This window comes from Rhineura floridana, chromosome 5 (genome assembly GCF_030035675.1).
Source record: "Rhineura floridana isolate rRhiFlo1 chromosome 5, rRhiFlo1.hap2, whole genome shotgun sequence".
NCBI classification, from domain to species: domain Eukaryota; kingdom Metazoa; phylum Chordata; class Lepidosauria; order Squamata; family Rhineuridae; genus Rhineura; species Rhineura floridana.
In genome coordinates, this window is record NC_084484.1 from 73,483,581 (window position 1) to 73,496,827 (window position 13,247).

The window sequence follows — 13,247 nt, forward strand, 5'->3', positions numbered from 1 at the left end:
GACAGTGTAGACAGTACTGAGCTAGACAGACCAATAATCTGACTTGGTGTAAGGCAACTTCCTGTGTTTCTTAAATTGTTACTGTAGCTGGGTTGTGTTCTGTATATCAGTCACAGCAAATCTGTAGTAGGTTAATATAGGTACTGAGACTCATAAGGAAAAAAATTAAGTGTGTGAGAGTAGTTTGGAATAGTGACATTTCACTCCTTTCCTTTGACTTTTTGTCTTTGTACTTTCATCAGCAATTTGCTTCCAAACTTGTGGTCACGGAAAACAAACACACAGAAGTGTTCTTACTGGTATTGGTTTAGGGTTGCATATTAGAGTTTTCTCATTCTTTCAATTTATAATAATAGAGTGCTAATTAGGTTGATTTTATTACGGACTGTATAAATATTCTACATTCCCTGACAAATCCATTTCAGAAGTATAAGTACCTCCTGCGTAAGGTCATTAAATGAGAATAATGTCTTCTATTTAGCTAAAAAGAAGTGCTTTCATAACAAATGAACTAGTCAATCCATGTACAATTACTCATTCTTTTACTCACAATATGAATATGAAGGCATTAAAATGGAAAAGTTTGCAACATATCAGTTTGGGTTTTATTACTGAGCTTATTTTGTCGGACATATGAGCTCTGAAAATCTTAATTATGCTCTTTTAGAAAGAGAAAAAATATCTTTCTTAAAAATATTTAAAAGCTCAAACAACCTTCCGCGATACTAGAGCTCCGATTCTGCAACAGCATTCAAACATATGACCCTAAATCAATGGGAAAGTCTGAGTAACTAATTTCATCTTCATCTGGATGTAGTGGATTCAGTGAACCTGAGTCATCTAATGCAGGAGTGGGGAATCTTTTTCAGGTCAAGAGCCACATTCCCTTCTAGGCAACCTTCCAGGGGCCACATACTAGTGGTGGGCAAGGCCAGAGGCAAATGTGGATAGCATAATGAATATCATTTTTACCTTTGTACAAGAGTCTACTTTCATCACACTGACTCATTCCTCTATCTAGGCAAGAAAGAAGCATTATCAGAGTTCAAAGGTATATTCCAGGCAAGCAAAAACACTCTCTGAGGGTGCAAAAAAGGGTTGATGAGGGGTGTGGCTTGGGAGAGTCCCAAGGACCAGATTCAGAGGCATTTGGCTGTTGGACCTGAGGTTCCTCATTTCTGATCTAATATGATTGCTAACTAGTATTACCAAGAGGCTCAGCCTTGCTGCCCCCAAACTCAGAGGAAGGCAATGATAAACCACCTCTGAATAAATTTCTCTGAAGAAATTGATCACACACCAAAACAAGATGTGCTGATAATCATGGGGGACTGGAATGCAAATGTAGGGAGCAGAGAAATAGGAATTGTGGGGCAATGGGGCTTAGGAGATAGAAATGAAGCAGGAGAAAGACTTATCGAATTCTATGAAGCTAATAATTTGTTTCTCGCAAACACATTTTTGAGCAACCGAAAAGACAACTGTACATGTGCACATCACCAAATGGTCAATATAGGGATCAAATTGATTATATCATTGGTAGCAGAAAATGGAGAAGTTCCATACTTTCTGCAAAAACAAGACAAGGAGCAGACTGTGGTACAGATCATGAACTGGTTGTATCAAAAATCAGAGTAAACCTAAACAAGAACAACAAATTAATCATAATGCCAAAATACAATTTAAATAACATCCCAGAAGAATATAAAGATCAAATAAGGAACAGATTTGAGGCTTTAAACTTAGTTGACAGAGAACCAGAAGAACTATGGAGTGAAGTCAGAGACATTACCAGGAACAAATGCAAAAAGACAATACCTCTAGTTAAAGAGAAAGAGAGGCCTCAATGGATGACTGAAGAAACTCTTAAAATGGTTAAAGAGAGAAGGAAAGCAAAAGCAAAAGGAGATAGAAACACAGTCAGAACCCTAAATGCAACAATACAGCAACTAGTACGTAGGGACAAAGAGAACTATTACAATAGTTACTGTATAGAAATAGAAGAGGACAACAAAAAGGGAAGAACAAGAGCCCTATTCCAAAATGTTAGAGAAATGAAAGGGAAATTTAAACCAAGAGTTGGGATGTTGAATAATCAACAGGGGGTCACACTGACTGACCGAGATGAAATGAAAGGAAGGTGGAAGCACTACACTGAAGAACTATAAAAGAGAGGCCAGGATGACAGAGTCATGGAGGAACCATATGATGAAGAACCAGAAATTTTAGAATGTGAAGTGAAAGCTGCTCTTAAAATACTTGGAAGAAACAAATCACCAGGAACAGATGACGTACCAATAGAGTTGCTACAAGCTACTGAGACTGAATCTTTCCAAATTTTGACAAATGTCCGTCAAGAAATATGGAAAACTAAATGATGGCCCACAGACTGGAAGCGTTCCATATACATCCCAATTCCAAAGAAAGGGGATCCCAGGGAATGCAGTAGTTATCACACTATTGCCTTAATATCCCATGCAAGTAAAGTAATGCTCAAGATTCTACAATATATGGAGCGAGAAATGCCAGATGTCCAAGCTGGATTTAGAAAGGGAAGAGGCACCAGAGATCTTATTGCAAACATACGTTGGATAATGGAACGGACCAAGGAATTTCAGAAGAAAATCACCCTGTGCTTTATAGATTACAGCAAAGCCTTTGACTGTGTAGATCATGAAAAACTATGGAATGCTTTAAAAGAAATGGGGGTGCCACAGCATGCGATTGCTCTGATGCGCAACCTATACTCTGGACAAGAGGCTACTGTAAGGACAGAATATGGAGAAACCGATTGGTTCCCAATTGGAAAGGGTGTGAGACAGGGGTTTATTTAATCTATACACAGAACATATCATACAGAAAGTGGAATTGGACCAAGATGAAGGAGGTGTGAAAATTGGAGGGAGAAATATCAATATAATTTAAGATGTGCAGACGATACCATACTACTAGCAGAAGCTAGTAATGATTTGAAACGAATGCTGATGAAAGTTAAAGAGAAAAGCACAAAAGCAGGACTACAGCTGAACATCAGAAAAACTAAAGTAATGACAACAGAAGATTTATGTAACTTTAAAGTTGACAATGAGGACATTGAACTTGTCAAGGACTATCAATAAAAATTGAGATAATAGTCAAGAAATCAGAAGAAGGCTAGGACTGGGGAGGGCAGCTATGAGAGAACTAGAAAAGGTCCTCAAATGCCAAGATGTATCAGGATCATTCAGACCATGGTATTCCTGATCTCTATGTATGGATGTGAAAGTTGGACAGTGAAAAATGCAGATAAGAGAAAAATAAACTCATTTGAAATGTGGTGTTGGAGGAGAGCTTTGTGCATTCCATGGACAGTGGGGTGTGGGGTGGGGAAGAATTGGGTGTTAGAACAAATTAAACCAGAACTGTCACTAGAAGCTAAAATGATGAAACTGAGGTTATCTTACTTTGAACACATAATGAGAAGACATGATTCACTAGAAAAGACAAAAATGCTGGGGGAAAAAGAAGGGAGTAGAAAAAGAGGAAGGCCAAACACGAGATGGATTGATTCCATAAAGGAAGCCACAGATCTGAACTTACAAGATCTGAACAGGGTGGTTCATGACAGATGCTATTGGAGGTCGCTGATTCATAGAGTCGCCATAAGTCGTAATCGACTTGAAGGCACATAACAACAATAGCCTTGCTGTCATTTGGGTATCTCCCTATCTCCTTATCTGCAAAGTCACCATTTTACTTTGGAAGGTAGACAAAGCTGAGACTTAGGCACCCAGGACAAAAAAGCAACATATGCACCTTGGCTCTCCTCCATTAACATAGTCCATAGTCCATAGAAGTAGCTCTTGCTATCTGTGCAACAGTTATGAGGCCTCCAGAATATGTAAATGCCTTCCTCGCTGCCCAGTCCCTAATGCAAATACTCTGGACACACCCATTAATTGGTATTCCAGAGCACTGGAGAGGGAAATCTCCATGCCCAAGGCACTGGAAACCTGCTGGAAAATCCTTCATAGGCATTTAGGCACCCATTAGCACCCATCAGATTAAGGGACCTATACCCCAAATATGCACACAACCATCTACTTGTACTCTGGACATTTTCACTAGATATCTATGGTGGGGGAAAAGAAAATATTAACATTAACCTAGACATAGGGTTACCAACCGTACTCTTTTAAGAGTACATGTACTCTTTTTGAGATGGTGCAACAGCATACTCTTACTTTTCACTTATCGAAGCCAAATGTACTCTTTTTGAAATGACAAAATGATGGTAACGCTACCTAGACAGCATTCTCTTCTTTTGACCCAGAGGAAAAACTCCTTACCTGCATTACAGGACCTTTTAAAAGGGATCTAAATCAGGGGTAGCTAATACTCAGTTTGAGACCCTAATCTGATCCCCCAAGGCCTCACAAATTTTGGTGGCAGTGGCTAAAAGAAACAAAATGAAAGTAGTCACAGCACTGGGGTTGGTGGAGCTCAGCACCCTGGTGGGCAGTGCAGATCCCCCCAGTGAGAAGATGAATAATTTGGTGAGTGGAGAGGGGGCGATAACTCCCCTTTAGCTGTTCTGTGTTGATCAGCTGGTGTGGGTGTGGGTGTTTGTGGGGGGGGTAAGAGAGAAAGAATAGTGTGGGGTGGCCACACTCACTTTTGGCTCCACACATACATAGTATGTGGCCCCTGGAGGCGTGGCTGAGGCTTGAATGCAGCCCTGCGTCCAAAATAAAGTTAGCCATCCCAATCTAAAACTTACAATTGTGCTCATCCCTACAGGAGCACAGTCAGCCAAGCTGTTTACATTGTGGCCTCTATCTCAAACCCAAATAGTCCCCTGGCATTTCTATCAGGCTCTTATTGCCTTCCCATACCCATATTAGATGTGCGCCTTCCTCCTCCATCCCTCCAGAACAGTTGCACGTTGCTCTGCCTTATTTGAGTGTCCTGTCCTTGATTGTTGCCTGTGTGTCACAAATACTGTTGCAGTGTGCATTATGACTCTGGGTTAAGGATCCAAACATGTGCTCCTACTGTACATGTGGATAGACACTGACACATGGATAAGGACACATGGTAACACTAGTGCCTGATGAATAGAGAAATCAAATAAATAACTTGGATATCTTGGGGATATGCTGAAGTAAATATAAGCTAGAGAAAAATGTTTATCTGATTGGGGAAGCATATACCAGTCCACAAAAGCATGTCTTCGGAAGAGGGCTTTTCTCAGAATCCCATGGAATCAGACCTAAAAGTGGCCAATTAGAAGAGGACATAATCCAGGTTAGGCTGAAGCCAGGGTCCCTCTCAATCAGTGAATGAAGGTAAGAGGGACCAGAAGAAGGTAGGTAGTCAGTTCAGGCAAAAGTCAAGGTTTAGAACAGAAATCAGAGGGTGAGAGGCTGGTACTTAATCAGGGTCAGCCAGATGGTCAGGTTCTAAAAGATGGCAGACAGGGACAGTGAGGCAAGGGCAAGGCATAGCATCAGAGACTGTGTGGCTACACTTTGATGAGTTCTCAGACTGAGGAACCATGCCGGAAACAATTGTTTATTAGTTCCTTAGTTCACTTCCCCCATCTGGGCTGATGAGCTGTAGTATCCTTCTCAGGCCATTATCCAGAAATGCTGCAGCAGCACATCAATGCTTAGGCCAGTTGCTCTGTCAACCTAAATGCTCTCCACTGGTACAGGAAACAAGGCACCTGTTACCTTACAGCTTTAGTAGAAAATGAGAAAGATACTAAATACTTTTTTCTCCTCCAATTATATTGTATAATGTTTTAATCTATGGGCCTAGAATACCGAGTTCCTTGGGCATGAAATGTGATCACACAATTGTTCCTTGTACTAACCCAAAGATTGCCAATATGGCACCCACAGGCACACATGCACCCCTGGTGCCTTCCCCACTAAAGCAACATGTCAGAGTCCAGAAAGCGTGTTGTAGTTGTGTCCTTATTTAGATTGAGTTACTGGGATCTCAACTACTGTGAAGTGATGATTATAAAATGATAACACGGTTGAAAAGTGACAAAAATATAGGGCCATTTCACATGATACCACCTGAGTATCCAATTTCTTAATAAAGGAACACATTACAAGGATCAGAGGCAAACAAGGATATCTCTCCTGTATGAGCTTATACCAATCATATCTTTTAAAATCTATGTTTATAAGTACTGCTTTTATCTTCTTAGCATCTAATGCAGATATATCCTTTAAAAGATCATGTATGAAGCTGCCTGATTAATAATTTCAGTGAATTTTAATTAATACTCATGGATGGTAACCTCAGAATAAATGGTTTAAAGTATGAATGGGGAACTTGTGTCCCCAATACTTCTTTATTTCTTTTTTAATTAAATTTATACCCTGCCCTTTCTCCCAAAAGGAGATCATGGCAGCAACCAGCACAACACTAAAATCATCTATAAAAGATGTTGCTGGACTCCACTTTCCATTAACTCCAGAGAGTATGGTCCATGATCAGAGATGATGGGGATTGTACTCCAATAACATCTGGAAGGTCACAAGTTCCGCAGCCCTGGTTTAAAGAATGCACCCTTAGTATTCACAATATTAGAATAAATACTTCAGGTGAATCTGGTATTTAATTATTTTTGTTCCATTAACATTACAACCTTTTGATGTTCAAAATGTATTTAATGGAAGCAAGTCCTGGCAGAAAGTCATGCTACTTTTACAATAGCTGTATTCTATTAATTAGCAAAACATTGGTGATGACCTTTTTGCCAGCCAGTTAGATGAACGTCACAGCTTGGGAATTGTTACAGTTTTTTGTTTAGGTTCTGGCTGTCCCTTCCCGGCATAAACATTGTCCATCAAACAACAGCAGCTTACTTTCTTACAGGTTTGGGGCACAATTTATTTTTATCCAAGATAGTAGATAGCTTTCTTCCCACACACATTGTGTGAGACATTGATTTGCCTGTCCCCTGTCAAGTTTTTCATTGGAAGGAAATTGGATACATCATTTGATCCTGACTCCAAGTCTGCTGCAAAACTGAAGATGAGGCAGGTTATGGAAGCAGACCATCACTGTTTGCATCCTGCTAGATCAATACAGTTGTACTATATTTTAAAATATTCCCTGAAATAGAAGAAAATGAATTGCCTATGAATTTCTGTTTCCATGTGAAGAAGCTCTGCAATAACCCTTTTTTTTTCAGGGCCCTGTCACTACAACTGCCCCATTTTCACCAGCCTACACTGATGAAAATTATGTTATATACCACCTTACGGGCTTATAGAAATCTAGGCCACGCTTACATGTACAAAGCATTGTTTGCTCATTACTTCAAGTTCCCCCAACCAGAGTAATTGACTAGTCAAAGGAGAGCATGGCTATATGGCAGATGTTCCATATTCACTACTTTTTCTTTTTTTTTACCAGGTCCTGTAAACACGTGCTTCTGTATATTTTATTATGAGGGACTATTTGGATCTGCAATAATAAATTAGCAGGATGTTGTTCCTGTTTCCAAAAATAGATACTAAAGGGTAGGAACACAGAGATTTGTAAAGTTCCTAATTGTAGAGACTGTGTATAGTAAGTAGGAAGGAGGGAATTGCCAGTTCACACATTTTTAAGCAATCAGGTAATCTATATGCAGTGCATTTGGGTAATTAGAAGTTGTTGCTTCATCAATTTCTCTCTGTGTGTGGGCTATGCAGGGCAAGATCAGGAATCATTCATGCCACAACACATTTTTGATGGCATTAATTTAAACAGTGCTACAAGGAATGGTGAGTGACACCTGGAGCACTTGACCTGGCTACAGTCGAGTAATTGAAAGAATCAGTGCTCCACTGTTGTATCTGATCATCTGTTTTTATATCCCATACTTCTAGAAGAGAAGTGTGATTTGCTTTTATTTCCATTATGCAACAAATAGCACTGTGCAGAGCAGTGGTATTTACAGCAGATGAGAACAAATGATCAGGAGGTCTAAGAAAGTGGTTGAGAGTTAAATGTCAGTCATGTGATCTGTGCCTTTCCCACCCACCCCTTCTTTCTAGTCTCCTAAATCAGCATTTATCAGCGCTGCAAAAAAGGCCAGATTGAAGTCAAATCCTGTCAAAGTGCGATTCTCAGAAGAGGTCATTATTAATGGCCAGGTTTCTGTGAGTGTAAAGATTTGGTTATTTATTTTTAAATGTACTTTCCATTTTAAAAAATGGGGTTCATTCAAAGTCACTCTGTAAAGCTTTAAATGGATAATTATATGATAAATTGCCTAGATATATGTGAGCAATGTATTCATTATAGACCTGATAGCCAAATCATGCCAAGATGAGGTAGGGAGGGGATACCATTTTTTACAATAAAAAAATGAAAGCATTCAGGATTCTAAGGACTAGTTCAAACATATAATCAGTGACATAGTATGTAAAACAGCATATTTTGTGGAAGGCTGCTTGTTTTGAAGCAATTCTGTGTTTAAATCATACATCATGTGAAAATCTCATATAACAGAGAATGAACATCCATTATGAAAAGCAAGTACTACTCAGATGGAAAGCCTTTTTCATCTTTGTGAAAACTTTTCACAAGGATCTTGATTTTGACAGAGCATTTTCAAACAAGCAACTTAGCATGTGAAATCTGAAATGGTGCCATCATATGAAAGGACCCTGCTGTGTAATTAACTGAATGGTTGGATTAGTCCTGCTTTCCCACATGGGTCCCAGTATGGCCTACCCTGAGTAAGAAGGTGCTGCAGAAAATACAACAGTAAGGGGTTTGGGGGGGGGAGGGCTATTCCCTAACACTCAATAATTTAAAGAAATCCATTATGAAACCAAGGGCACAATGAAATCTGTGGTTCTTGGTAAAGTAAACACCATCTCTGCATGATTATTTTATAGGCATCATCTCCTAATACATGATCTATTAATGCTTTGCTTTAAAAGAGTTCAGCATTCCTTAGTTTTGTTTCTAGTTTCTTTGGATTTCAGCTTCCAAATTCTGCCCTTGCTCATTCCTGTGAAGAACAAACACCAATTAGCCAGTTCTATATTATTTATTTTCTTGTCCTTTCCATAAACTAATCCCTACCACATTAACTGTCAGTTGTAGATTTGTATTTTTAATTTTCTAAAAGAAGTGGAACATAATAATTGCCATGCTGGATCACACCAGTGATCCATTCAGCTCGGCATTCAGTCTGTTGGTAGTGGAAAATCAGAAACGCACACAAAGAAAGAACCACATGCAAGATCCAAATGGATTCTGCTTCGCCCCACTTCTCAGTAGTGGTTGTTTTACATACTATGTCACTGATGGTATGAACACATAGTTTCTATCAACACACAAAAATTGTATTGATGTTGTATCACATTTTGCATAGAAGGTACTGCTGATGAAGAAAAACCAGGTCAGTGAATGATAATGATAATAACAATAATAAGTAGTAGTAATCATAGTAGTAGTATCTGCTGGCTGTTTTACTAGCTCTTTGCAGCCTAATGAGTAATCAGTATTAGGATTGTAATATCAGTGGCTAGAGGATAGTTCGAACATCATCCCTCTATGTAAAGGCCACCAGAAAACAGCTCAATACTGGGGTTAAAATATAGTAGCATATTTTGCTTAGGAGGATCCAGAAAACTTGAATTCAAACATCAGTCAGTTGCTGTGAGTCCTTCCTATGTATCAGATATTTAGGCTAATTTTCATTCTCATGATGTGGGAACTTGTATCACAATTTGTTTTGCTCTTTAACAGGAAACAGTTAAAGATAATTCACTTCTTTTCATGCCAAATGTTCTGAAGGTGTATCTTGAAAATGGGCAAACCAAATCTTTTCGCTTTGATTGCAGCACTTCAATAAAGGTAGGCATATTACTCAGAATCTTTAACATATGTTAATATCTTAAGGCTGTGTTAAAAAACACACACACCAGGATAACAAAGCTTCTATAATAAAACTACTTTATTGGCATGGCCATTTAAATTTTTTGCAATTTTCTTTTTGTATACAGGATTCCAACCTGTCCCTCATAACCACATTTTGTGTATTTAAACTGTAGTTGGGCTCATTAACTCTGATGTGGCACTAGGGATTCAAAAACAGGGGTGATCATTTTAATTACTGCGACTTAATTAAAATTACATAGACCTCTCTGAGAAATTCTGATAAGCTGCCAAAAGTCAGCATAGTGTGCCAGCTAAAATTAATATATTGATTGATAATTGAATAACTTGCAACCAGTATGCTCACTAATACGAAAAATATGTATGTTAGGATGGTGAATTTGTATTAGTAGTAAATATACTGCAGGCTAAATAAACAAGGTCAAGTTGTAAAATATATATCATTATGTAAGGAGACAGAACGTTCAGATGTGTCCAGACAGTTATTTCCACATTATCTATTATGCCAATTGGCAACGGGAGGGAGTGCAGTCCAGTCTGCATGTAGTGATTTGCCACTGTTTAATACACCACTTCTGCATTTTATCTCAAAAAAGTTTTTTCATCATTACAGTGGTACCCTGTGCAAGGTGAATGGGACACAGCTGAGGAGCTGTACTGTCCCTCCTTGTGACTAAATGCAATAGGAAGCCCCATTGCTGCATTTCTTGGACACCATGACTCTGCAATACAAATAGGAATCAAGAACCACTCTGGTTTTTAGGATCCTGTGGAACAGTGTGGGAGGTGGCATTAGGGCTGCACAGGAAGGGAAAATGAGCATAAGTAACCACCCACTCTCTCTGCCATCTGGATCAAAGGCCTTCTATGGATGGAAGGAGGCTTTCTGTCTGAGGATCCAAGTCTGGATCCAGCTCTAACTCCTTATGTATTAGAACCATTTGGGCATGTTGATAAACATAGATTATGCAATACAGTTAAGTCAAAGTAGTATTTATTTTTCTGAGTATACAGACTTTGCCCTGGCTCCCCACTCATGTCTTGCCTACTCCTCTAAAATTTCACATTAATAACTATTGGTTGTCCACTCTATATGGTCTAAAGCCAACACAGAGTTAGATCTTAAGGAGGCTTAACACTGCGTTGGATTAGGCCTATGTCTCTCAGAATATTTAGTTTAACACAGTGCACAGCTCAACATCATCATACTGAGGCCACATCTGTACTATAGTACCACTTAAACAATCATGGCTTCCCACAAGAAATATTGGGAATTGTAGTATTTAAAGGGTGCTGAGAATTGTTAGGAGACTCCTATTCCCCTCACAGAGCTGCAATTTCCAGAGTGGTTTAATAATCAAACTCTCTTCCCAGGCAACTCTGAATTGTAGCTCTTTGAGGGGAATAGGGGACTCCTAACAACTCTCAGCATCCTTAACAAACTACAATTCCCAGGATTCTTTGTGTCAAGATATTAAAGAGGTATCATAGTGCTTTAGTGTGGAAGTGACCTTGAGTGTTGCCCCAGGCTACCTAATGCCATTGATAACCAAGTGGCAAGGGCAGGGCAGTATATAGCACAATGATGTCACATCATATATCATATGTTATCAGTAAATGCAATATTTTGAGGAAGAGGGGAGCCAAGATACACAGGCCTAGTTTGTACATTATGTGATTAAAACATAGTTAAAATAAACTGTGGTTTAATATAAGCACACAGCTGCTGGTGCACACTGCTGAAATTGTGAGCACGTCACTCCTTTCCTGCTGGTACTAGTTTTATTAGTACGTCCAACTATTTATTTGTTTGTTTGTTTGTTTGTTTATTGCCTTCTACAAAAATGTACTGTATCTAAGTGACTTACAAATATATAAAATGCCAAACAGCTTGTCAATCATTCAAAACCAAATACAATAGGACAAAAATGTCTAAAGGTGCTTCAGCAAAAAGAAGAATAAAAAGGGTAAATCTTACACCATCCCACTAAAGGATGAACACCGAACCATTAGAATGAGAATTTATGTTGCAAAGTGATAGGCAATTAGGTCCCCAAACTGGATATTTATTGTTTCTGGGGTTTTTTCCCCCTGTTTTGTTTTAAAGGATGTCATCTTAACACTTCAAGAAAAGCTCTCAATTAAGTGTATTGAACACTTTTCCCTCATGCTGGAGCAGAAGACTGATGGGTCTGGAACCAAACTTCTCTTGCTACATGAACAGGAGACCCTAACTCAGGTTTGTATAATAATGTTACTATGTATTGTTATTTTTATTGTTTTATTCATATATTTATATACTGCTTAATATTTAAGACGGTCTCGAAGCAGTTTTCAAAAAAACAAATACAATATGAATATAACAAACAATGAAATTAAGAAACTAAACTACACTGCAGTGCAATAAAACAATAAACCCCACTCACATATACAACATCACACCTGACGTTTATGTATTATATCTACATAAATCATACAATACCTGCTACTCATTCGATAGCATTCATCCCATTCTACTCCCACACCTCCCACACACACGCCAGCACACATAAATGCACCAGCCACCCAGTCACTCCAGTATCTCATACTCAGTCACCATCTATTATCACCACTCACTCCTTCCACTCAACAAATACATACTGCCAAAACACAAAGGAGACAATGAAACTGTTTACTGACAGAACCATATACATGACAATACACATTACCAACCATCAATCACACAGATGTACTGTTCCTGACAGCAATCTGGCTCTCACCCAAGGATGGGTGGAACTGCACATCTGGTACTTCTTCCTCTCACCAAGGAGTTCCCTCAGACATTCCAACCCACAGAAGAGGCACTAAAAAAAAAAACTTGATGGAGGGCACCCTCATCATAGTCCCCCCTTTGCCTTAGCAGGGTTGCTTTTATCGTTCTTTGACTGGATGGTTCCACCCACTTCCTCTGTGCTTCTGTCCCAACAAGACTATCCCCAGGGCTATTAGAGAGCCAGGAAGACATTTTCCAAGGATGTCAATACAAGGAAATATATTTTAGCTCCCTCAAAGTTGTGGATTTTACAGCCATTCCTGAAATAAAAATGTCAGGAATACGATATTGCTATTTCTAGAGCATTTTCAGCTAACTGCTGTACAAAAATACAGTCAAGCATGTGAATATGTTTAGGCAGAACGTCGTCTTATTGGACTTAATCAAAAATTGTCCTGTAAGCAGAAAGTATTTTTTTTAAAAAAAACAGACAAAGGGTGCAATCCTGTGTTGAAGATCCACCAGCAAAGGGGCTGTTGGATTCATTTAAAGCTCCACTGTGCTGGTACCAAAGTAAACTTGGCCAGCCCTG

At 39.0% G+C, this 13,247-nt stretch overlaps 1 protein-coding gene across 8 annotated transcripts in view; it reads left to right on the plus strand.

Annotated features, from left to right (window-relative positions):
* FRMPD4 (FERM and PDZ domain containing 4) overlaps positions 1-13,247 on the plus strand; it is a 404,750-nt gene that overhangs the window by 353,004 nt on the left and 38,499 nt on the right. For all 8 annotated transcript variants that reach the window (XM_061627118.1, XM_061627112.1, XM_061627111.1 and 5 more), the window contains 3 exons: positions 8,046-8,150; positions 9,754-9,861; positions 12,011-12,142. In XM_061627118.1, the coding sequence (XP_061483102.1) occupies positions 8,046-8,150; positions 9,754-9,861; positions 12,011-12,142 (345 nt within the window). The remainder of the gene's footprint in view (positions 1-8,045; positions 8,151-9,753; positions 9,862-12,010; positions 12,143-13,247) is intronic.